Source organism: Mustela erminea, chromosome 13, assembly GCF_009829155.1.
Source record: "Mustela erminea isolate mMusErm1 chromosome 13, mMusErm1.Pri, whole genome shotgun sequence".
Lineage (NCBI taxonomy): Eukaryota > Metazoa > Chordata > Mammalia > Carnivora > Mustelidae > Mustela > Mustela erminea.
This window is the reverse complement of record NC_045626.1, coordinates 87462191-87485897: the sequence shown is the minus strand read 5'-3', so window position 1 is coordinate 87485897 and position 23707 is coordinate 87462191. Positions and strand designations below refer to the sequence as shown.

Sequence of the window (23707 nt, the reverse complement as noted above, 5' to 3'; positions counted from 1 at the left end):
CCGCACATGCGAGGGAACCAGAGGGGAGAGACCAGATTCCAGGGAGATTCATGGCATAGAATTTGGGTTTTAAGGGGTTGCTATCTTAGGTGTCTTGGTAGCAATCGGCAGATTCCCTGCTCCTCCTGCATTTATAGCACGAAAGACTCAGCGGAAGCTTCAGGCACGGTTGGATCCAGGGGTTCTGATGATGAGGTGTTCCCCATGTCCAGTCCCTGGGAGCCTAGGACGAATCATCACAACCTTGCAGCCCAGCGGAGGTTAAGCCTGTTGTGGCCGATATCACAACAGGAGTCATTCGAGTGAGGTCTATGGGCTTCGCTTGAGAGTTAAGTGCTTCCCTAAACACCAATGACTATGGCTGTGATTGTGGTGCTGCTGGGCTGCTGGGGCTGCTACTGAGACTGTGCTGACTGGCCAGCCCTGGGAGGCAGGGTCAGCCCCCTTCAGAGTCCAGGATCAAGGGTGCAGGGGGAGTCATAGGTCAAGAGACAGAACGGTGCAGTTTGCAAGGAGTGGGTGCGGGACAGGCAGACAGCAGCTGCGGACCACGGGCAGCTCACTGCGTGTATTGGAGATGAGCCAGCTTGGGGTCCTGCCCAGCCCCCCTTTCACAGCCAGTGTGTGTCCTTTGGGGTGGGGGATGTTGTTTAAGATTCACTGGGTAAGTGGGCTCAGCCTCGCCCACTCCCTGTTTTAATTAGGGGCTTCTCAGGTCCCCCTCCAAGCCATGTGGGGCAACGGTCCTGCCTGTCAACTCTCTCGCATCCCCCCTCCCCCTACCCCCAGCTCCCCCGGGGCTTTGCTGGGCTCTGTCTTGTGGCTTTCAACTGACCACATGCCAGAAGCCACAGGTCACATCCTGGCCGCCCACGGGCTGTATTTGGATGTCAGACTGATTTATTGGGTTGGGTTTATAGTCCATGTTTTTGAAACAAAACTGTAAATTGAGAGATGTCTCAAAGTCAGACTTTTCTTTGCCTGAAAGACCTGGGAGCTGGGATCCCCTGGGCCACATTCTCGAGCGGCTGCGATGCCCCCGGCTGGGGCTGAGTGTGGCCACCCCCTTCCCATGTCCTTTCACACATGTGGCCGCCTCCTTCCCCCTCCCCTGACACCACACCCGCCTGGCATGGAATCTTCCTTTCTCTTCTCCCCCCCCCCCCCCATTTCAGGCTTGGGACCCTCTCCCCTGGAGCCTGGTTAGTCCTGTTCCCTCCGCCAAGTGATAATCAGTTCTCAGGGGACCGCTCGCCACTCCTGGGCACTGAAGCCTGCGTTCGCTTCTGGAACTCCCGGCTGCAGGGGCCGGAGGGCCTCTTGGATTCTTGATCACTGATCCGTCATCAGAGCCTAACTGATGAACGAAAGCCCTCAGGGAAATCGAGGGGCTCCTGTGATCCACTTTCGGGCGGATCAGAGTGGACCGTTCCCCCTCGGGCAGGCATCCGGGGTGCTGGAGGGGCCTCCCGGCCAGGCCAGTGGGGGGGGGGGTGCGTGTTGAGTGGGTGGGCTCCCGGGCCTGCAGGCCGCTGCTGGCCAAGCTATTCTTAGCCGCGGGAACATGTGTCGTCCTTCACATGTGGTGGAGGACGTCCCCCAGAGAACTGCCCTGAAATACTCGGGACGACCCCATAAATTCCTCAGAAAGCCGCCCTTGAGGGCCCGGCGTGCGTGGAGGAGGGGCAGGGGGAGGCGTTTCCGGCAGCTGTACAGCTGTGGACACATTTGCCAGATGTTGATGCAGGGAAGCTGGTGGGAACCCGGAGTCTGCTGACCCTGCTCTCTCGGGGTGGCCCCCTGCCCCCTCCGGGTCTTGGCGAGTGATGGGCGGGGCCGGCAGACTGGCAGTGTGGCGTTTCAGGCCAGCCTGTCCCTGTGTCCTGGCCTCTCAGGCCTCCCCGGAGGCTGCCTGGGCTGGGGGGGCTGCCAGGGTTGGGGGCGAGTTCTTGACTGCGGTCCCTCTCAGTACCTGGCTGGCAGGGGCCGTTGCCTGCCAAGACCCCCGGCAGGACCTTTGGCAACACCCATCTCTTTTATGGGGCAGCCTGGGCATTGGGAGCCACCAACAGAGCAATACTGGCCTAGCTGGGTGCCTGGGTTAGCAATCAGGGAGGCCTCCCTGGAGGAGGCATGCGTTTTTTTTTTTTTCCCCTCCCCCCCTTATTGGTTTATTTGTTTATTTATTTTTCTGACTATGGTGTGAGAGACCTAACAAAAATGTTACCATCTCAACCATTTGTAAGGTACCGTTCCGGACGTTCACCGATGGTGCACACGTCACCACCTTCATCTCCAGAGCTCTCTTGTCTTGCGGAACAGAAATTGTCCCCTTTAAACACGAACTCCCCGTACCCCGTCCTCCAGGTCTTGGCCGCCACCCTTCTACTTTCTTTCTGCATCTGACTGTTCTGGGCACCTCCTGTGAGTGAAATCACCGTGTTTGTCCTTCGGTGTCTGGCTTCTTTTACTCGGCAGAATGCCAAGAGCTGGGCTCTGCGGCCCATTTACTCCTTGGGTGTCGGTTTATTCCTGTCCAGGCACCGAGGCCGACGGACCCGGGACCCCGAGCCCCGCATCCTTGACCCTCCCGGGGTCCTGGGTTAGGATGCGGTCACGGGCCCCCCTGTGCATGGATAAGTAGTCACGGTGAGCGGGCACCGACTGTGCTGAGTCCCGACATGGGTGCCTGCTTGTCTGCTCTGATCTAAGCCCTGGGGGTGGGTGTGCGGAGGGTCGAGCAGCATGCCGGGGTGCACAGCTGGTGCCAGTGCCCCTCCCCCACAACCCCGACACCAATGTCCTTTCTGGTCTCACCCCCCTTCCCTCTGCAGAAAAAATTGCTGTTTGGAAGCCCAGATGGAAGAGCTGGGCCTAATGGGAAACACGTCCCTCCCGGGGCGCCCAGAACGTGATGAGGAAGAGCCAGGAAAAATTGGGCGTCATGTCTGTGAAACACCCAGGGGGGAGAGCGAGTCGCGCGACAGGGGCCCTCGTGTGGGACCTGATGACCTTGTGTGCGGGGATGCTTTGTCACAACTGTGGCTTTTCTCTCTCCCCACGCTTTAAAATTGAAAGGCAGGGGAAGGGGTCCGGGAGGGAGTGATCGTGAGCAGATCTGACGGTGGTGGGGAGGGTGGGGGCGGTGGGCAGGGCTGGGCAGCCGAGCTGGCCCGGCCCAGTGGACGCAAATGTACCAGTGAGATTGGAGACCCAAGCGAGCCTCCTTGGCAGCCCTGAGCTGGGCCTCTCTTCTGCTCCCCTTTGGGGAGGGTGTGCGTGGTGGACCTGCTTGCCTTCTGGCTGTGTGACCTCAGGCAAGTGAGTCCACCTCTCTGAGCCTCGGTTTCCTGATCTGTTGATCAGGGCGGTCAGGGATTGGTGAGGGAGATCGGAACCTTCCCCTAGTGTGGGTGCCTGATGAATGTCACCTGTGGCGCAGGTAGGACTGTGGATAGATCGCGGCAGCTCGGAGGATCTGCGGGGGCGGGCAGTGAAGCAGAATCTGGGGCGGCGGGGGTTCTAGCTGTGGCTGGGGATCCTTTTGAGGGGACACGAGAGGTGGGCTAGGTGCCCGGGATGTGTTTGCTACCAGGCCTCTGGTTTGCCCTAGAAGGTGGGTGCAGGCTGTGGCCAGTCCAGGGCTCTCTCCGGGCACCCGGCCATCCCTCTGGACACTTAGCTTTCGTCCCCACAGCCCTGGGTGTTGTTCTCCTGGGGTATCTGAGGGGGGCTCCGCTCAGGCCACCCAGCCTGCTTTGCCGGATGCCCGGACCGCATGGGCTGTGGGATCCCCCCGAGGAAGGCAGAGTCCGGCCATGAAGCACCAACCTGCCGCGTGCGTGCCTGCCTCTTCCGGGGCCTCAGTTTCCCCACTTGCAGAAAGCTGGTGTTGAGTGAGCAGCCCCTTCCTCCCTCGTCCAGACCCTGCTAGGCCCAGCCCACCCCTCCCGCAGGAACCCCTCTGCCTTCTCTGTGTTTGGGTGCAGGTCGCCCCGCCCCCGTCTTGCATACCCTCCTTGTCCTGGGGACTTGCTCTGGCCTTCATTTGGTCGGGCCCAGCCTCAGTTTGCTCATCTGCAAAGTGGGGAGAGTGGTAGCACCTGCCCAGTGACAGACATCGCCCCCTTCATCATTGTCAACTTGCCCTCCCCCTGCTCCCCCCCCCCCATATTTCGCGTAACGGAGGGAACTTGAGTCATGGCCCTCATTTGGGGGCACTTATCTGTGGGTGTCGAGCTTTCCGTGGCTCTTTTCTCAGTGTTCTGAGAAAATCCCTGTTCTGATTCTGGAGTTCGGGACTGGAGGGGACTTGGGGTGCAGTTGTGCAGGTTTGGGGGTTCATGGGCATGACGGCGCTTGCGTGTGTCCCCAGCTGTGCCTGACCGGGGAGCCTGATGTGGGAGTATCAGCGGGATGCAAGCAGGCTTGGCTCTGGGGCTTGCTTTAAAAAGTGAGACCCAGAAAACTGGACGGTGGGACAGTTAAATCGAGGTCCCTCTGCTGATTTGTCTGTCCGGTTTGTTCCATCCATCCATCTATCCGTCCATCGCCGCCCCCTCTCCCCTTCATCCATCTGTCCACCGGCCCGTCTTTCTCTCCCAGTCCATCCTCTGTTGAGTACGTGGGGTGAGGAGCTGCTTGCTCTGTCGGGTCAGGCCTGTCATTGGATGGTAGCTCTGGCTGGCAGCCGTTTCTGCCCACCTGGTCCGCTGCCGTGACCCCCGGACCCCATGTGGTGTCCGCACATCCGAGATGCTCAGATCCTCCCGACTGACGGGAGTGGGGCAGAGACCCGTCCGGGGTGGGCGTGTATGGACCAGCCTCAGCTTGGGGACGGGCAGGCGGCGCTCCTGAGTGTTGAATGTGCAGACCCTGAGCCCCTCAGGGCTGCGACTCTTTGGACAGAGCCACTAGCAAGCTTGGTTGGGTTCCTGGCTCCTCCTTGGGGAGCCCGAGGAGCTCTGTGCTGGGTCAGTGGCCGCTGATCCTGCCTGCGTGGGAGGGTGTGCAGGGGCCCGTTTTCTTTGGGACCCTGAATGGTGGCTGTAATAATGTTAAGATTCCAGATGGGCTGGTCCTTTTACTCGCATACGATGCTCAGAGACCCCGGGACCGAGACCCCCTGATGGAAGGAGCAGCTGAAATTTCCTTTAACACAGGGGCACCGGGGCTGGCTTGATGTAGGAGACCTGAAGCATCACTGCTGCCCAGAGGGGTGACCCCTTCCTTTCTTGCTCAGAGAGAGAGGCTGTGTGACCTCATGGGGCCCGGCTCACTCCGCTCTTACCATCCGGGCCTCCCTGCTGTTCCTTCCTCTCCTCAGGACCTTTGCACTGTCTGTTCCCTCTGCCTGAAGCAGCTTCCCCAGACATCTGCATACCTCCCTTCTCCCTTTTCTCTCCCCTTCCGTGTCTTTACTTAAAGACCCTCTCTGGTGAGGCTGTCTCGACCATCCCGCCTCCCCCCGCCGTGTCCCCTGTCTGCCCCTCTCATGCTTCTGTTGTTCTCCACGCCACAAACACGTCCCAGCATTCCTATTGTGACTCCTGTCTTGCCTGCTAGAATGGCAACTCAGCAAGGATTTGGGGTCTTTTTCTGCCACTGCATCTCAGAACTTGCCCTTTAAGGTTGTTGGAACCATGGTTGAAGGTGGTGAGCTGTGGAGGCAAGGGGCAGGGACTCTGCCTTCGCCTCCCGCCCTCGGGGGTCGTGCGGGCTCCTCTGGGCTCACTGGGGCCACCTCCCGTGGGGCTCTCTGTCTTGGGGCTCTGCCGAGAGCCGGATCCCGGGCATCCACCCTGCGCCAGGAGGCAGATAGTTGTCAGGCTCATTCCCATTCTTACAGTACACCAGAAACTAGAGACTCTGGGCGCCTGGTGGCTCAGTGGGTTAAGCGTCTGCCTTCAGCTCAGGTCATGATCTCAGGGTTGTGGGATCGAGCCCTGCATCGGGCTCTCTGCTCAGCGGGGAGCCTGCTTCCTCCTCTCTCTGTCTGCCTGCCTCTCTGCCTGCTTGTGATCTCTATCAAATAAGTGAATAAAGTCTTTTTTTTTTTTTTTTTTTAAAAAGGAAACTAGAAATTCAAGGTGTAAGCAGTCAACTTTGTTCTAGCTGGTGTTTCCGCCAAATCCTAACCTCACATCCCAGAACAGGCCCCGTGCACGTGACCGGTGCTGGCTTCAGCTCTCTGTTCTCCCGGGCCTGGGCTGTTTGGTAGATATTCGCCGGATGCCTACTGTGTGCCAGGCACTGTGCCAGGCTCTGGATTCTGGCTGTGAGCAAAACTTTTATCGAGCACTGACCTTATTGGGCTAAATCTAACTCCAGCCCTCTAATCTGCGTCCACCCAGAATCTGGGAATGTGATCGTATTTGGAAAGGGGGTCTTTGCCGATGTCCTTAGTGGATGAGGGCGGGCCCGGAACCCAGTGACTGGGTCCTTCCCAGAGGAGAGGACACACAGACATGAGGGACAGGGCCAGGTGATAACCAGCAGGGACGGCGGTGAGGCGGCCCCAGGCCAAGGGACGCCTGGGCCACCAGCAGCTGGAGGAGGCAGGAAGGATCCCAGAGCCTCTGGGGCGGGGAGCGTGGCCCTGCCTACACCTCGATTTGGGACTCCTGGCCTGCGGAACAGTGAGGGGACGCGTTTCGGTGGCTTTCAGCCATCCAGCGTGCGGTCGTTTGTTTACCGCTGTCCCAGGAAACCAGCACACCTACTATGTGCCCGCACTCGCGGGGCACTCAGCAGTGAACCAAACCAAAAGTTGGTCAAGTAGCTACTGAACGGTCCCACGCCCTTCTAGATGCTCAAGGGCAGCAGCGAGGGGGGCCGCGGGGTTCCTGGCACATGAATGTTTCTCCGGCCCGGATGGACCGTGGGGGCGGGGGTGCAAGAGACCCCGTCCCCTGTGTGGGACCTGCGGCTTGGCCCGGCCCCCGAGAGGATTCTGGCGAGCGTGCCTGTATGTGCGTGTACTGGGGGCTTCTCTCTGCCGACAGCTGAGGCTCCCCCACCTGCCCCAAGTTCCGATGTCTGTGCCCATTAGTTACGGGAAAGTTTCAGGCTTGTGTGGCGCAGACAGCTGCCCTTTCATCTTCTCCGGAGGCTGGGCTCAGGTCTGAAGGCTCCCAGGCACATTTCCGCGGTCTCGGCACCTTAACGAGCACACCCCCGCCCCCCTGCCCACATTCCCCCCACTCTCAGAGACATCCCAGCCCCGGCTTGCTGTAATTCCACTCTCCCCAGAGCTGAAGCCGCCGCACAGGACATGGAAAATCTATGGAATGTGCCTGTGAGGCCGTGGCGTCCTGCCTGGGGCTGGAGGGGAATGTGGGGGCAGCAGGCTCTGGCCTCACCTGGTGTTGCCGGCACTTGCCTGGACAGGTTCCCTGGTCGAGCACCTGCTGTGTGCCGGGCCCACTGAGAGGCTCTGGGGTGCAGCAGGGATCAAGGCAGACAGAACCCAGAGCAGCGAGGTTCTTCCTGCGGGTCTGGAAGCCTTACCAAAGCCATGCAGCGGACGGCACAAGGGCTGGGAGGTTAGGACTGAGGGCTGCCGGCCCAGGGGACCCGCAGCCCGTGGGCTCTCCCGGGGACTGCCCAGGGGCCCTTGCTCGTTGCTGCGGTGTATGTGGGGGGCCCCACTGTGGGCCATTCACAGGGAGCCCCATCCTGGTCTGTGCATGGGACCCCCTGCCGAGGGCAGCCCTGCAGTTCTGGGCCCTCAGTGGCCCTGGAGTCGCGGTTTGTGGCTGGGGTGTGTAAGGCCTGGATGGGCCTCTCGTGGCCCCGTCTGGGGCTCTGGGGCTCAGAAGCATCTCCTGCCACCTGACTCAGCAAGTTCTTAACTTCTCCCGAGTGCCATCTTCTCTCCTTGGAGCCCTGACCTTTTTGAGTTGGCCTCATTGAGCACCTGCTGTTTACCAGACGTGACGGCAGCACTTCCCAAGCATGCTGTCCTCCCAACAGGCCGGAGGGTCCCTGTCCCTCGGTGAGCTCCGTCCCAACCTTCCTGTCTGCTTCTCCTGCTCTGTGACCGCAGTTATGGTCCCGCCAGCGTCGTCTCTTGCTTGGATGTCCGCAGCAGCCTCCGGGTCTCCTGGCTGGCTGCTTGGAAACACACGGACCCTTTACTTCCCCAGCCGCGGCCCGTGCCTCCTTCGGGCCCCGAGAACAGAATCCATCCTTGCCATGCCCCGGGAGCCCTGAGCGATGGTGCGCCCTCCCTGCCCTGTGTTCACTCAATGTATTTCTCAAGTGCATGGTGCCTGGTCTCACCTCTGGGCTCCCGCTTGGGCGTCGGCCTCCCGCTTGGGCGTCGGCCTCCCTCTGACTCCCTCTGACCATCTTGTGCCCGTTCTGGCAAGAGCTCCCTGATGCCCCCTCACCCTCCCCGAGGCTGGGCTAGACTGGGTGGGCTTCCTCCTTCCTCTCAGCTCACAGTTTGCTGCTTGTGGTACCCTGGGGGGGCACTGAGACCCTCTGTGGCTGGGCCCTGCCTTATTCACTCGCTTGGGGCTCAGCCCCCGAAGTTTCTGTAAATAAACGGGTGCCCACTACCCTCTCCTGACCCCAAAGCCACCAGACCCACGGTGGGATCAGGCCTGCCGCGTCCTATCCCTGCAGCTGTCTGGGTTTGTCTTTAGAACACCTTCCAGCCCAGTCGAGATCCGGGGTACCCCCCTGCCGTCCCTTGGGGCTCCCTCATCTTCCCCACCCCGTGTCTTTGATGAAGGAGTGTTCTGTTTCTTCTTGTGGTTCACATTCAAACCTCCGTGAAGTCAATGCTTAAATTTGTTTTTCCATTCACAGCGTGATGCAAATCCTCCCTTTACCTAATTTTAACACTGTGTGGCGAACCTGGGAACCTGGGGGTCATCGGCAGTCCCTGCCCTCGAAGCCTCCAGTCTGTTTTCTGTCTCTACGGGTTTGCCTCTTCCGGGTGCTTCCTGGACGCGGACCGAGGCACGATCTCGACCCTCCGTGACCGGCTTCTTTTTCTTAGCGTGATGTGTTCGAGGTTCGTCTGTGGTGTGGTCTGTGTCAGTGGTTCATTTCTTTTTGTGACTAAATCATGTTCCACTGTATGGATGGACCACAATTGTTTTGTCCGTTCATCCGTTGGTGGACTTTTGGGCTGTTTCCACCTTTTGGCCGTTGCGAATAATGCTGTGAACGCTCGTATACATGCATTTGTTTGAGTCCCAGTTTTCTGTTCTTTTGGGTATGTGCCCAGGATTGGAATTGCTGGGTCATTTGGTAATTCTATGTTTAACTTTCGGAGGAACCGCCAAAATGTTTTCCTTTTAAAAAAAAAAAAAAAAAATTTTTTTTTTTTTTGAGCTGGCAGTAAATGGGACTGAGGTTGGAAGGGATGGAAATTGGGTTTCTTAAGTAAGCTCGTGGTGAAAGCCAGAGTCCCCTGGCTTTGGGGATGACATGCGTAGGAGGACACTTGTCAGGGAGCTGCTGGGGTGACCTGTTGATGGCTGAAGCCCTCCCAAGCTTGGCGGTGGATGTACCATGTGTCTCGAGGGAGTGGGAAGCCAGCCAGACCCTGGCCTTGGCGTGAGCGGGGGTGGGGATGCCGCCGAGGATTCTCCAGGGCTGGTTTGGAAAGGTGTCACCTCCCCGGCTCCTGGAGCCCACGTGCACCGCTCTCATGAGCCTCTGGCAGAGGCGGCAATCAGGAAGGCTGTGGGAAAATCAGCCTTCTCGGCCGCCTTCTGCGGTGTAGAATCAAATAGAGATTTGGAAGTTGCCCGAGGTGCTCTTGGAAGGAGGGCAAGGAGTGTGCGCGTCTCCCCCACCAACGTGCTGGCCTCACCCCCTCGGAGAGAGGGAGGCAGCTGCTGAAAGCCCAGAGAGAGCAGACTAGAATTTGCATCGCTGCATTGGATGGTGGGGGGGGGGGTCTCCTGGGCTTGGAATGAACTAGAACAGTGGGAATTCTGGAACGGGGGTCCAGCAGCAGTGGCCACACCGGCCCCTCTCTCAAGACCAGTTGCTTGTCTCCGGGCTGCAGGACAGATGCCCCATTGCCCTTGGTGGGAACTGGCAGCGCAGGTCCCTCCCCCTCCCCACATCAAAGCATCACTAACCCCCTCCACCCCTCCCACCCCCGGCTAGAGCCAGTACAGAGAAGGTTCTAGTGAGAGCGATACTCGTAGCGCGTGTTAGCCGAGCAGGTGTTCCTATGCTCATAAAAATTACACGGTGCCTCCTGTGGGCTGGGACAAGCCCACGAGGGAACTTCCTGAGGTGCTTGTAGGTCCCTGACTCCTTTCTTCGCTGGGTGAGTCAGAACTTGTGGTGGCAAGTGACAGAAACCCAGGTTGGGCTGGTGAAGCAAAACACACAGGAGTGTCTCAGCTCTCCTGAACGAAGGAGCAGGCTTCTGCTGCCTTCAGGCATGGCTGTCTCCAGGACCCGACTATGCTCTCTCCACCCTCAGCTCCGTCCTCTGGCCGGTTGGTGTCGTTGTTGGGCAGGCACCTGCCATGAGGTGGCCTCAGAGCACCCCGCCCCTTCCTGGTTTCCTCCAGCAAAACTCTCAAGACTGCTTCTCATTGGCCTAGTTTCGGTCTCATGCCCATCTCTGAACCAATCCCTGGCCCAGGGGATTCAGGAATCTGATTGGTCCGACCTGGATCCCGTGACCAGTCCTGGAGCCCGAGAAGGGAGGATGGCTCCCAGAAAGGACTTGCCTAGTCTACAGCCATGGAAGATGGGGGTGGGGAGTGGGACACAGTAAGGCCCCCAGATAGGGGTCTCCTTCCTCCTCTGACCCCTGCCTCCCTCCCTCCAGCATTCTTTCACATTAGACCCCCACCAGGCCGGTCACCGGTGGAAGGTCCAGGCGTCCATCTCGGAGGAGGCATCCACCTCGTCAGTGGCAGGGGAGGGCGATGAGGGACGCTATGAGGTGACGGGGAGCTGGAGGTGTGTTCTGTTTGGCTGATCGCGGGAGATGCGACCCCAGCCCTCCCCAGCACGCCAGGGCATCCAGGGCCGGGGCTCTGTGCCATTTTGGGGTTTCCTAGGCTGCGGGATGAGGCTGTACGTGGCGGAGCCTGACGGACACACTTTTCTGAGGGGCCGCTGAGGGTTGGGTGGGCTCTCGCTCTGGGCTTGGGCAGCGGAGCTGAGGGTCACCTTCGCGGGCCCGTGAAGCCGCGGCCGGAGAGGGAGAGATGGATCCTGGGCGGGATGGAGGCCCCCAGAGATTTCCAGGCAAACGCTGCTTCTGACCGGGGGCCTCCTTGCTCCCTTGACTTGAGTCCTTTCTTCTTCCCGAGTCTCAGTTTCCCCACCTATAAATAAGATACTGGACTGTTGCTTGAGATTCGTTCTAGCCTGGAGACTCGGGTGGTTTCTTCCCCGAGGAAGGCAGTGTTTACCCGGCCCCCAGCAGCCATCTGGGGCCCTGCTGGCTCCTGCCCGTGTCCTTAGCTGTTTCCCCCCACCTGCACCCCACACCCTCACCATCCCTGCCCAACCCCTTACTCCCAGCTCTGCTCCTGCACAGGGTCGCGGAGAGGCCCAGGCAGGCCTGTGGGGTCCCACTGTGACCTGCGTCCTGCTGGAGCTGACCCTGCCCACCATGGCCCAGGACACTCATGTGTGCCTCACCCTGGCCGTGCCTCCCAGGACAGGTTCAGCTGCCTGCCAGAACTGGGTGTTTTCGGAAAACTTGGCACTGGTGATTCAGAAACACGCAGAGGTCCTGGGGTGGGTTCGGGAGGTCGACAGGGCTTGGGACCCTTTGGGGGGTGGGCCCCATAGACTTGGGGTTCCATGAGGTGAGGTTGGGTGGGGGGGACCCTTGGGACCCTTTGGGGATGGGTGAAGCAGTGCCCACAGAGTTGGGGTTCCACAGGGTGAGGTCAGGGGGCTGAGGGTGCCTGGGAGCCATCTGGTGGGGGGCAGCGTCCCCAGAGCGGGGATTCCTGTGTCTGCTGGGTGAGGTCCTTGGTTGGGGGTGGGGTCATGGCTTTCCATGATGTGGCTCTGGTGGCCGCGGTTGGCCTGGCCTGTGGCTCAGCGGTCCCTCCCATGCCGGTGGCGTATCCCGCTGTCAGTGGGCAGGGAGTGCCCCAGCAGCATGGAGGAGTGCCTGTGTGCTGGCCCTTCCTCAGGGACCGAAAGAACGACTAGGGGGCCCCACCAGGGTCCCCGCAAGGGCCATTGCCCTGTGGCTGATCTTGTTTCTTCTCCGGTTTTCCCTCAGGTGCCTGTGACAGGGCGACCCACAACCAGATGACAAGGACTGGCATTTAACCTTAGTGACCACTGAGAGATTAGTGGGGCCCAAGAGCCCCAGGACACTCACCGCCATGTCGGGATCCACGCAGCCTGTGGCGCAGACGTGGAGGGCCACTGAGCCCCGCTACCCGCCCCATGGCATTTCCTACCCCGTGCAGATTGCCCGGCCCCACACGGTAAGTAAGGGGTGCGTGTGTCCCTGGGGCCACCTTTGGGGACTTCTTCTCTCACCGAGTCCGCATAAGGGCTGGCATGTCTCCAGCGGTGGCCAGCCAGGGCTCCCTGTGTCCCCCGAGGGGACGTGGGGTGCCACGGCAGAGACCACTGGCATCTGGAATTTTGCTGAATCTCTCAGTTCCCATTTGAAAGCTGGGAAGATGGAGACTGGGGCCAGGTTGAGCTGGGATCTCTGTCTTTCAGAGCCAGTAGGGGAATTTGCATACAAACATGGGGCACCTGCTGAATACAGTTTCCTGGCAGCCCAGCCTCCCCTGGGCCCCTTCTTGCTTTTTTGGGGGGTGGGTGGGCATTGCTGGGAGACCCTCTGCTCCCTGATCCTTGGCTCTGGAGCTCATTCACTGTGGTGATGCTTGGGGCCCTGCGAGGATGAACCTCAGAACACGTCCCGTCGGAGGACACCCCCCTTGGAGACCCGGGGTGTTGGTTCTGCTCACCGAGGAGCCGCCCCTTCTCTTGGGGCTGACCTCCCCGTGGGGAGGCAGAAGTGGTCTCATTTGCTGGCCTGCACGCATGTGCGCCCTCGGTCAGCTCTGCTAAACTGTCCCCTGCCTGTTTCTTTAGCTGTGTGTGGCTGTAAGGATGGGCCTTTGCTTCTGGTCTGTTGGCATTTATTGGGCACCTACTGGGTACTACGTCTTTGGTGCTTGCCAGAGGGCTCTCAGGGTCTTGGGCCTCCCCGTACAAGCAACTGGCACCTTAGCTAGGAGGAGGTGTGAGGCCTTGCAGTTGCAGTTGGGGAGAGGTTGTCTCTGCTGGCGTGTGTGTGTGTGTGTGTGTGTGTGTGTGTGTGTGTGCGCATGCGCGTGTACAGCTTGGCGTGGTTCCTCCTCATCAGAAGAGAGGAAGTGGCGTGGGAGGGCCTTTCCAGCAGCATGTGAACCCAGTGGCCCTGACACAGTGGCCTCTTGAGGGTTTGGGCCCCATGGATGCTTTTCAGAGCCAGCTGGGCACATTATGGTCAAGAACTTGACCCCGGGGGAGTCTTCAGAGTCTCCCAAACAGCCCAGGGAAAGAGCATCTTGCGTTATTATCCCATTTTGCAGATGAGGGGACTGAGGCCAGAAGATTAAACCGTAAGCCTCAGGCGAGACACGGCTGGGAGATGGTCGGCTTCAGCTTCAGGCTTCTGCACCCCCGTCACGGATGCCTCTATTATTGAGCACCTACTGTGTGCCCAGGGCCCAGGAGCATGCTCCTGGGAGCGAGTTATTGTCATGTAGTGCCGTGACCTTAATTGTGATCACCAGAAGCAACAACAAAACCGTGGCCTCTCACTCACTGGGCACATAGGGCAGGACAGACGTTCTGTGCAGAGCCTGCCCTGGCTGCTCCGGTCACCCTGGGGTGGGCCTTGTATGCTCCCAACCTATAGGGGAGGAACCAGGCCCAGTGGTCACCCCTTCTGAGTCTCAGTTTTTATTTACTTGTTTATTTTATTTGATAGAGAGAGAGATCACAGTTAGGCAGAGAGGCAGATAGAGACAGAGGGGGAAGCAGGCTGTCCGCTGAGCAGAGAGCCCGATGCGGGGCTCCATCCCAGGACCCTGAGATCGTGACCGGAAACAAAGGCAGAGGCTTTAAGCCACTGAGCCACCCAGGCGCCCCTGAGCCTCAGTTTTTAATTCGTAAATTGGGTTAATGAGAGCACCCGTCTCCTATATTTTCATGGGCATTAAATGCAACGATGGTAAGTGTTCATGGCGGGGCCCGGCGCACGCTCTTCCTGGTGCGTCCGCATATTTATTCCTCGTTATTGTCACTGATCCTGCAGCTGCCCGAGGACCCCTGGCAGAGGCCTCTGGCTTCTCTCCTGTCTTGTCGCCTCCTGCTGGGTTCCCACCGCACTCCCGCCCCCTTCCCTGCGGTCCCTGCAGCCCCTGCTCTCCTGCCGTCCCTCCTGCCCTTTGGCTCAGCTGGGCCCTCTCCCAGTTGTTTGGGGTCACTGGCTGACCCATAACACCGCCTGTTCTTCCCCCGCTGGGCTGTCAGTGACGCAGGATGTGGCTGGACGGGACCCAGTGGTCACCACCCACTCCGGGCAGGAGGCTGAGGCCAGGGGTGAGCGGGGCCCTGGGGCAGCTGTGGGGTGGGGCGTGTCTGTCCTGAGTGTTGTGGAGGCTGTGGGGTCCCCACAGTCCCTGGCCACCCTGCTTTGTGCTGGGGTGGCCTAGCCCTGCTTATCACCTGAAAGGGAGGAAGAAGATTTCTGGGCACCCTGGGGGTTGGGGGTGTGGGGGGTTCTTGCCGTCCTGGGCATGTTTCCCGGCTGGGGCCACTTGCCCTTAGCTGGGAGGAGGTGAGCACTGGGTCTGTAATCCGGAGACTCTCCCCCTCCCCCCATTACAGCCCCATGCCTTCTAACTCTTTCCAGCAGCCCATTTTGTAGGCGGGGTTTATGAGATGCCCCCCTTTTTTTTGAGTCTAGAAGACAGAGTGTGAAAGAGGAGAAGTCAAGGCACAGGAAGGTAAATGCCCCTAAGAGCCAGGCAGGAGCCCCGTGTCCTGGCTCCTAGCGGAGTAGCTAAGGCAGGAAGTTGGGAGGAAGGGGAGGGGCCTGAGTCTGGTGACCTGTGACCTTCCTGGGGCTCAGTCCTTTCCCACACACACTTCTGGAAGGTTACCTTCAGGGCAGTGCCTCCTGGCTCCAGAGGCCTCTTTCAGTATGCCCTGGGCCCCGGGCTGCTTGGATGGCCGGTCCCCCCTGGAGTCTAGAACCTCCAGATGTTCCTCTCAGCTCGCTGGATGACGCCGGCTGCTTCCTTAGCCCCGTGGGGCAAGCTCAGTTTTCCGATCCGCAGTGTGGAGCTGCGGAGTTGCGGGTCCGGGCCTTGGCGAGGATGTTCGCAAGGTGGTCCGGGCGGTGTCGGTGCGCAGTAAGCACTCGGCAGTCCTCTCTTTCTTCCTGGCAGGGTGACAGGAGCCCCAAGGAAGGCCTGTCTTTGGGGCTGCAGGACCCTGGACTCTGAGGGCAGTGGGAATTGTCCCGTCCCCTGGCCCACCCCCTCCAGGCTGCCTGCCGTGGTATGCACGGCGCCAGTGGGAGGCATAATTCCAGGCGTGATTGCAGGCGGAGGCCTGGACCCCAAGGCTGCGGGAAGCCCACCGTTCCCCTGACACTTCAACCACACACTCAGCCCCCTGAGTCAGACACTGACTTCGGCACAGCGCCCATTGCTTGTTGAAGACCAGCTGCTTGTTCACTCGGGATCTCTCTGTGCCCTGCTCCCTCCAGCTCTGGTCTTGGCTTCCCTGCCTCGCCTCTTATCGGGCTCCCTAAGGATTTCTCCTCTAAGTCCAGATGGACTTGAGTAGTCCTTGTGCTGCAGGACTGTTTAAAGTCAGAAGGTGCAGGGTCTGACATCCAGCGCTACGCTTTCTGCTGTGTGGCCTTGGGCAAGCTACTTAACCCCTCTGTGCCTCAGTGTAGGAGGGCAGTTAAGAGCACAGGCTCTGGAGCCAGACTACTTGCATTTGTGTCCTGCCTTAATGATATTCTAGCCATGGGCTTTCAGACACGTGGCTTTACCGCCTCGTGCCTCAGTTTCCCCCCTATTTGAGCAAGGTAACTGTAGGATTCCGAGGTTCAGATTAGCTGACATGGGCAGTGGCTTCACCCCGTGCCTGGATGGAATTAGCACATGTTGATGCCAAGTAATGATGGTGATGGTTTCGACGCTGGTGCTGTTACTATGACAACATAGCGTGAGTGTCCTTTCCCACATTGTGGACTCTCCCTCCGGAGGAGGGGTCAGCAGACCTTCCCCGTGAGTATTGCAGGCTTTTCAAGCCATTCGGTCTGTGTCACAGCTGCTCAGCTCTGCTGCCCTCGTGGCTCGGCAGCAGCCCGCCAAGCTGCAGAGGGATGGCTGAGCGCCGAGCCTGGCTTTGGCCTTGGGCCCCATTTCTGACTCCTGCCCTGGATCGGCACTTGTCAGTCCCTTCGTGGGCAGGATACCTCTGTCTCACATGCCGTTTGCCCCACGCCGGACTGCGGGCTTACGGCATTGTGCCCTGGCTCTCGGGAGCGGGGACTGGTTGTGGCTGAGCCTGGAGCAGCGCTGCCCTGGCTGGAGGGTCGGGGACCCAGGCATCTGCCAGGGCCACGGGGGGATATGGACACCCATAGGCCGCTGGGAGCCGGTGGTGGCGTACCAGAGCTTTGCCCCCCGTGTCCCGAGGGCTGCCTGCAGTTTCTGTCCCTCAGCTGTGTGGCATTGTGGTTCTGGGTGCTTGGGGATGGCTCGAGGAGTGGGGTGGGGTGGTGTTCGGCCTCCTGAGGAGGACTCTCGGGAGCCCCCGTGCTGGAAAGTTCATTCATTCATTTAGGACTTCTTAGACACCCCATGTGCTGGTACGTGTGTAGGCCCTGGGCACGGGGCTGTGGGCAAACCAGAAGCATCCCTGCCTCGGGCAGCTGGTATACTCGTGGGGAAACCATGAGCAGAGGAAGAGGAGGGAGAGAGGGCCGAGGTTGTGGGGGTCCTAATGGAAGTCTAGTCTAGGGAGGGAGGCCTCATTGAGAAGCTGACATTGGAGTCAGAACCTGGAGGGAACTAGAGGGCCAGGCATAGGGAAACGTGGCTAAAGAATGTTCTAGACAGAGGGAACAGCGCGTGCAAAGGCCCTAAGGTAGGAGCTGTCTTGATCGTAGCCCTACTCCTCAGGAGGGACCCAGGAGTCCTTTCCCTGCCACGTAGAGCTCCAAATGTTTCTTCAGTCCTTCTGGGGTGAGAAGCCCTATCCCGGGGCCAGTGAGGAACACCCCTCCTCCTAGCACAGCCACAAAGAACATCCTCCTCCTCACCCCTCCTTCAAACATCTCCCAGAATCCAGACCCGGTTTAGATTTAACCCGAGGCTCGGATGCCCCAGCCCTTCTGTCTTTGTGGCCCCCCCAGGACCCAGGCAGGGACGTGCCAGATGGGGTTCTCTTCTGGCTAGATTGCTTTTCCAGCCTCATGTCGCCTTCCCGGGGAGTTTTAGGGGCACCCTTTATTGGCGAGCCCCAATTCCCAGTGTCAGAGGCTCTCTGGCTGGGGAGAAGCCAGCAGAGGTGTGTGTGTGGGGGGGGGCCTCACCTGGAGACACTTTCCTCCCCTGATTTTCTGAGCAGCAGCTCTGGGAGCTCGTGGTGAGGGCAGGCCTGGCCTCTTCTCCCCAAGTCTGGTTTGCTGCTCTCACCATGTGGGGTGGGCTCAGGACCGGCCCCCGCGCCTCCTTGCCCCTCAGCAGGAAGCCAGCTTGATCCAGTCTTGTGTCTCAGAACCTCCCCTCCCTGCTGTGTGACCTGCGTAAGTCACCTAACTTCTCTGCACCTGATTTCTCAAGTCGGTGTGGGACGATACGCACCTCGTGCACTGCAGCGGGAATTAAGTTACTCGGTACGTTAGAAGCTTTCAGGGACAGGCGGACACAGGCAACATAGGAACGTTGGGTATTGTTATTACTTCGTTAACTCACGCAGAGTTCTCAAGCTTGGAGATGCGTCCGGGGGGCTGGTAGCCCACGTGCCTGATGTGTCCAGTCTCCTGTGAGCACAGTGAACCCCGCCTGGGGTCCGTTTCTCTCTCGGGGTCTCCTCAATTCTTGCCTTCCTGTGGGTCTTCCAGACCCCCTTGGGAGTCTGCCCTGGAGACCAGCTTCAGGCCCTGGGGTGGCGTTTAGTGAGGACCCTTCAGAAGTGGCCCCAGGATGCTCCTTGGAGGGTCTTTGCAGACAAGCCAGTCACGCTTATCTCCTAAACTGGGAAACTGAGGCCAGAAAGTGTGTGAAGCGGCCTCTCTACATGCCCCCCCACCCCCACTGAGGGCCCCGTGTGCCTCTTCCCGCCTCCGTTGGCAGTTGTTGGCACTGTCTTGCTGCGGCCCTCTCCCGGGGGATTGGATTGTCTGTCTCCCTGCCGCTTTGCTCATTTTGCTTTTGTGCGAAAGAGCCGGGTGGAGAAAATTTTCCTCCTGGCAGACTGCAAAGCCTGCTGATTCCTTCTCACACCTCTGTACGTGTGCGCGAGATCTTTGCCTGGCAGCCTTGCCAGTGTAATCCCAGAGGCCTGCACTCCCTCGCTCGAGGCCTTTCTTTCCCCTCCTTCTTCCCGCCCGCCGCCCTGCCCAAGCACCTGGTGCCTGGTGCTAGACGCCCTCACGGAGTACAGGGAGGCCGAGCCCTTGTCTGCCTTCTGGAAGCTGCCCTTCGTCTGGGGGGCAGTTCTTTGGAGAGTTAAGGGTGGGGGTGAGTGGTAGGAGGCACAGAGTCCTCCTTCCCAGTCAGGCACCTGCTTCAAGGATGAGAAACCAAGTCTCAGAAGGTTTGAGTGTCGGACAGCCCCCTCCAGCCCGAGGCGCCATGCAGCTTTATCCCACGTTTCTCTTGCTCACCGTTTCCAGCCTCTGAAGTTGATGGGGTCCCTGTTCATTCTACTTACTCACCTGCTTTAGCCTTCGGCCGCCCACCCTCTTCCATTGGATGCTTGGTCTGGAGGGCCTGAAACACATACGTTCCCAGTACCAGATGCCTGGTACCATCTGATGATGTTTGCAGAAATAACTGCTTAGAAAAAGCAAAAAAAAAAAAAAAAAAAAACCAAACAAACAACAGAAGAATGAGGAGGTTTTTACGGAAAATTGGGAGACTCAAGAGAAGTGCCAAGAAGAAAATAAGTCACTGACGATGCCGTTCTTCCCAGGCCTTGCCTGTGTCAGACATCGCTAATCGATTGCCGCACCCAGAACTGGGTGTTGTAGGCAGAGCTCATCGATTTGGGTCGGTACAGTGTGAAGCCAGTCCTGTTTCCTCTTTTTTGAAAGACTTGTTTCTATCCTTTTTACATTTTTAGGGAAGATTTATTTACTTAGTTGAGAGAGAGGAAGGGAGCACGAGTTGGAGGAGGGGCAGAGGAAGAGGGGGAAGGGGAGAATCTCAAATAGACGCCTGCTGAGGGTGCAGACCCTCACGGGGCTTGATTTCAGGACCCTGAGATCATGACCTGAGTCAAAAATCAAGAGCTCAGCCCTTAGCCGATGGGGCCACTCGGGCGCCCCTCTGTGCTTTTTATAAAAAAAATCTTTTAATGGGTTTCAGACCAGAGTGTAGTTGACAGTCCGGGTACGTCTAATTTGTTATCGTTCGGTTTTTTCCCCCAGAGGGTCACGGATGCTAGGTGGCATTTTCCTGAAGAAGGGGGGGGCGGTTTGCCTGCGGTTTATTGTTCTGAATTTGGTCTGAGTTTTTGTATGTGACACACGTGTGTGGCTTTTCCTGCCACAGAGCAGACCCGGGAATCCCACGGCGGCACCTTGTCCTCCAAGCTGGCCGGTGAGCCTCCTGGGCCGTCGGTGCTGGTGCTGTCTAGTGCATACCCCACTCCCTTAGTGCCCGGTTGGTGGACAGGCGAGCTGTGGCTTTTCCAGCTCTCTGCTGACCTGTGGGCTCGGCTATCTCCTCCAGAAAGAGGGTGTAACCGTAGAGCTGGGTGGCAGGGGTGAGGGACTGAGGCCACGCACCCACCAAGTGGTGCAGGTCGGCTGGTGATCGGTCCCAGGCATGCCCTCTGGTCACCCTGGACCTCTGGAGCCGCATGTGGACGTGGCCCGTGGTCCTGCTCAGGAGCGAGCACTGGGCAAGGAGTGTGTGACTTGGCCCCCTGTGCCCGTGACTGTGACTTGAGCTGCCTTCGCTCACGCTCTTCCTGGGCCTGTCGCTGCAGGACGTCGGGCTGCTCGAGTACCAGCCGCACCCCCGTGACTACACCTCCCACCTGTCTCCTGGCTCCATCATCCAGCCCCAGCGGCGGAGGCCCTCCCTGCTGTCCGAGTTCCAGCCTGGGAATGAAAGGTGAGGAGAGGCTGGCCCACTGCCTGGCTCGGAGCTGCAGCCTCGTTTCTCTTGCCGGGGAACGGAGGTCTGGGCTGGAGCAGGGCCCGGCAGGGGGTGAAATGGGGGGCGGTCAGGCTGTGTGCTCGCCCTTGTCCCGGTGTAGCCGTGACTTGGGGCAAAGATAGGGGTGAGCACGGAAGAGCCACCACGGCCTTCAGTGGTCTCTGGCTACGTGCCTAGGCAGGAGAGGTTGGCCACCAAGATGTGGGGGGGCAGGGCTGGGGGTCCTGGTTGTGAGGGACATGCTGGCACCAGTGGTCACCTGGGGAGCCCCCTTTCTTCCCTCCCTTTGCCCTCCCCTCTTCTCTGAGGCCTTTTCTGTCCCTCAGCTGCCGGGTGAGGCATGTGCCCAATGCTGGGCTGGCCTGCCTTTCCTTCAACCCAGGTGGGAAGGAGGGAAGGAGCCAGTGCAGCGGGATGGGGACCCCAGGGAGGGGAGGACCAAGGTCAGAGCAGGACTCCGAGATGCTAGATCATAACAGCACTAATTCTAAGAATCCTGACATCTGACACATGCTGGCTGTGGACACACAGTGGGGATCCAGGGAGCCTGCAGTCTCACAGGGGAGAGGCACACAAACACCACACAGGATAACTCCAGAAGGACCTCCGGGGTGGGGGTAGGTAGTACCTCTCTGGCCGGGGTGGCCAGGAAAGGCCTCTCGGAGGGGGGACTTGTCCATTATGTAGCTGGCCATCTAGAGAGCTGGGTAAAGGCACTCCAGGCAGAGGAAACAGCATGTGCAAAGGTCCAGAGGTGAGAATGTGCTTGGAGCATTCGGGGAGGGCATGAACTTGAAAAGCTTTTCAGCAGGGGCAGCGTTGAGGCTTGTCCAGTGAGGAGCAGGAGCTGGAGGTGGAGTCTGGGATCCTGGCTCGGCTGTGTGCGCTCGGGCCAGGCGTGTCCTCTCTGGGTCAGTTTTGTCTTCTGCAGACTGGGGAGCAGGTTAAGGAGAGCCGGTCGGGAGGGATGAGGCTGGACAGCTCCCATCTCTGCCCCAGGCAGCCGGAGCCCAGAGCGCCGTGGTTGGCTAGCGACGGCTGCCTGGGGTGGGTGACGCATAGATAGATAGCGTCATGTGTGTTATATCATCTGTGCTGGACCCCCAAGGCTTTTCGGATTTGGCTGTGCCCACGAATCAGCCGGGGTTCTCGTTTCAGTGCAGAGTCCTACTTGTTGGGTCTGGGGAGGGACTCCAGACCCTGCATTTGTCAGCAGCTCCGCGCAGGGCTGGTGCCGCTGGTCGTGGGCCCCGCTCAGCGATGAGGGAGCAGGGAACTGCCACTTCGTCCTCTTCCTGTAAACAGTCAGGAAACGGTGGCGCGCAGGGAGGCAGGTCTGTGACTGAGTGCTGCCTCGCCGCGCGCCTTTCCCCAGGGCACTTGTCTCTCAGGGGCCTAGAGGGGGTGGCGCCCAGCAGGCGCCCAGCGGGAGGTTAGTAGATGTGATTCCCCATGTCCCTGCCTCCCGTAGGTCCCAGGAGCTTCACCTGCGGCCCGAGTCCCACTCCTACCTGCCGGAGCTGGGCAAGTCAGAGATGGAATTCATCGAGAGCAAGCGCCCTCGCCTGGAGCTGCTGCCCGACCCCCTGCTGCGGCCCTCGCCCCTGCTGGCTGCGGGCCAGCCCGGCGGCTCTGACGACCTGTCCAAGGTAAGATGCCCCGGGCGGGGATGCCAGATGATCTGCGTTTTCTTCTGCTTTTGAACTGGGCGCCAGGTGAGGGCTGGGTGTGGCGGGCTGGGGCACAGCTGGGGCAAGAGGCTGGGAGGTGGGACTGAGGGCAGGGTGCGCCGAGGCTGGGCAGAGGCTGGCTCTGTGGGTCGCTGCTTGGCTGGAGATGGACCACACCTCCCCGGGCGTGTCCAGCCCACAGGGCCACCGTGCCGCCTGTGCCCTGAGGAGCTCCTTCGCTCGACTCCTCTTTAGAACGGAAAGTCGAGCTGAGATGGTACCCGGAGCATGTGCATCGCTTAAGCACCTACGGCATGCTGGTGTGGGAGGTCCTGCTGTTTCAGTCACTCTCAGGACCACTGAGGCCAGAAGCTTCTTTGGTGTCCATTTTACACAGAGGAAGCCAACGGAGGTGCCAAGGGAGGGATCCCAGCCAGTCCCCTGGCCGCCCTGGAAGCTGTTGTACTGCCACTGCCCGGGATGGCACAGGGACTGGGGCCATGTGACATGTTCATCGTTGGCCAGCTGAGTGACGGATGTCACCTCTGCCCGGGCTGAGTGTTTCCTTTCGGCTTCTTCATGACTGTGGGGACACACGTTAGCTGGTTAACAGCCTCCCGGCTGCTGGGTGTGGCCCGCGCTCCTCTTCCTGCAGCACGGGTGGCAGTGGGAGCCAGGCCAGGAGATGGAAGTGGCCCACTTGGGCCTTCCGGATCGTCTTCTCTGCCTGATGCTGGTTAGGATTGAATGGTGGGATCCTCGCCGAGGCGGGTCCTTTACTGGGGGGGCTGGCCCAGAAGGGGTGTTCCCGTGGTTGCGGTGGCGATGGTAGTTCGCATCAAGGGGGCTTGCCAGGTCGTGCGGAGTGTGAACATGGTTCCGTGGCACGTTCCCAGCCCCGTGAAGTGTGATCACAGACCGTATTTCTTATAAAGGGGCCCCAGCTTTGGGGGGAAAGACACTTCCTGTATGGTTGCTGGGAAGTGGGCCCTAAAGGCCAGACAGCCTGGGTCTACAGCCCACCCCGGTCCACCAGGCTGTCCTGCCGAGGGCTTCCCCTCTGGTGCCCCTAGCGGGCCGTCTGCCTCCGTCCTCCCAGTGCCCGCCATCCCCACCCTGGCACTGAATCTGTGCCCTCCCCCTGCTTCCTGACTGCGCAGTTTCCTGGGAGGGATTTGCCATTAAGAAAGCTGTTTCCGTAAGTGGGTCTTGGACGATAGGCGAGTGGTGTTATGTGTGAAGGGGCGTAGGGCCATGTCAAGTGGCCAGGCCAAGGGCCATTTCAGGGAGCCTTGATTTCCTTCCTGGGGACTGGAGCCCTCAATGGGTCGTGCCCCCTGCTTCTGTCCAGTTCTGCCCAGAGAACAGGCAGTTGTCTCTGGCCAGCCCCCATCAGGCCTCAGCTGCTCACCCAGTCTGGGCCCTGGAATAGTGGCTCAGAGCCTTCAGGCCTTTGGTTCTTCTGGGGGTCTCCCCGTGCCCTCCGCAGCCCTGTGATCCTCTGCTTCTCCCTCTTCATGCAGCTCCCTGGGGAGTCTTAGTCTTTGTGTCTGTTTCTGTCCCTGGGTCTCTGTCTTCTCTTCCTGGACCCTGGGGGTCGGGGGAGCAGTGAGCCCAGCGTTGGGGCCTGCCTAGACCAAATTGCTTCAGGCT

General features: G+C 59.7%; 1 protein-coding gene across 20 annotated transcripts in view; it reads left to right on the top strand.

Moving 5' to 3' along the window:
* The window catches only part of NCOR2 (nuclear receptor corepressor 2), a 204884-nt gene that overhangs the window by 49621 nt on the left and 131556 nt on the right, over positions 1–23707 (top strand). For all 20 annotated transcript variants that reach the window (XM_032310356.1, XM_032310357.1, XM_032310355.1 and 17 more), the window contains 3 exons: positions 12236–12446; positions 20212–20339; positions 21856–22033. In XM_032310356.1, coding sequence (XP_032166247.1) covers positions 12342–12446; positions 20212–20339; positions 21856–22033 — 411 coding nt within the window. In that variant the 5' untranslated portion in view covers positions 12236–12341. The remainder of the gene's footprint in view (positions 1–12235; positions 12447–20211; positions 20340–21855; positions 22034–23707) is intronic.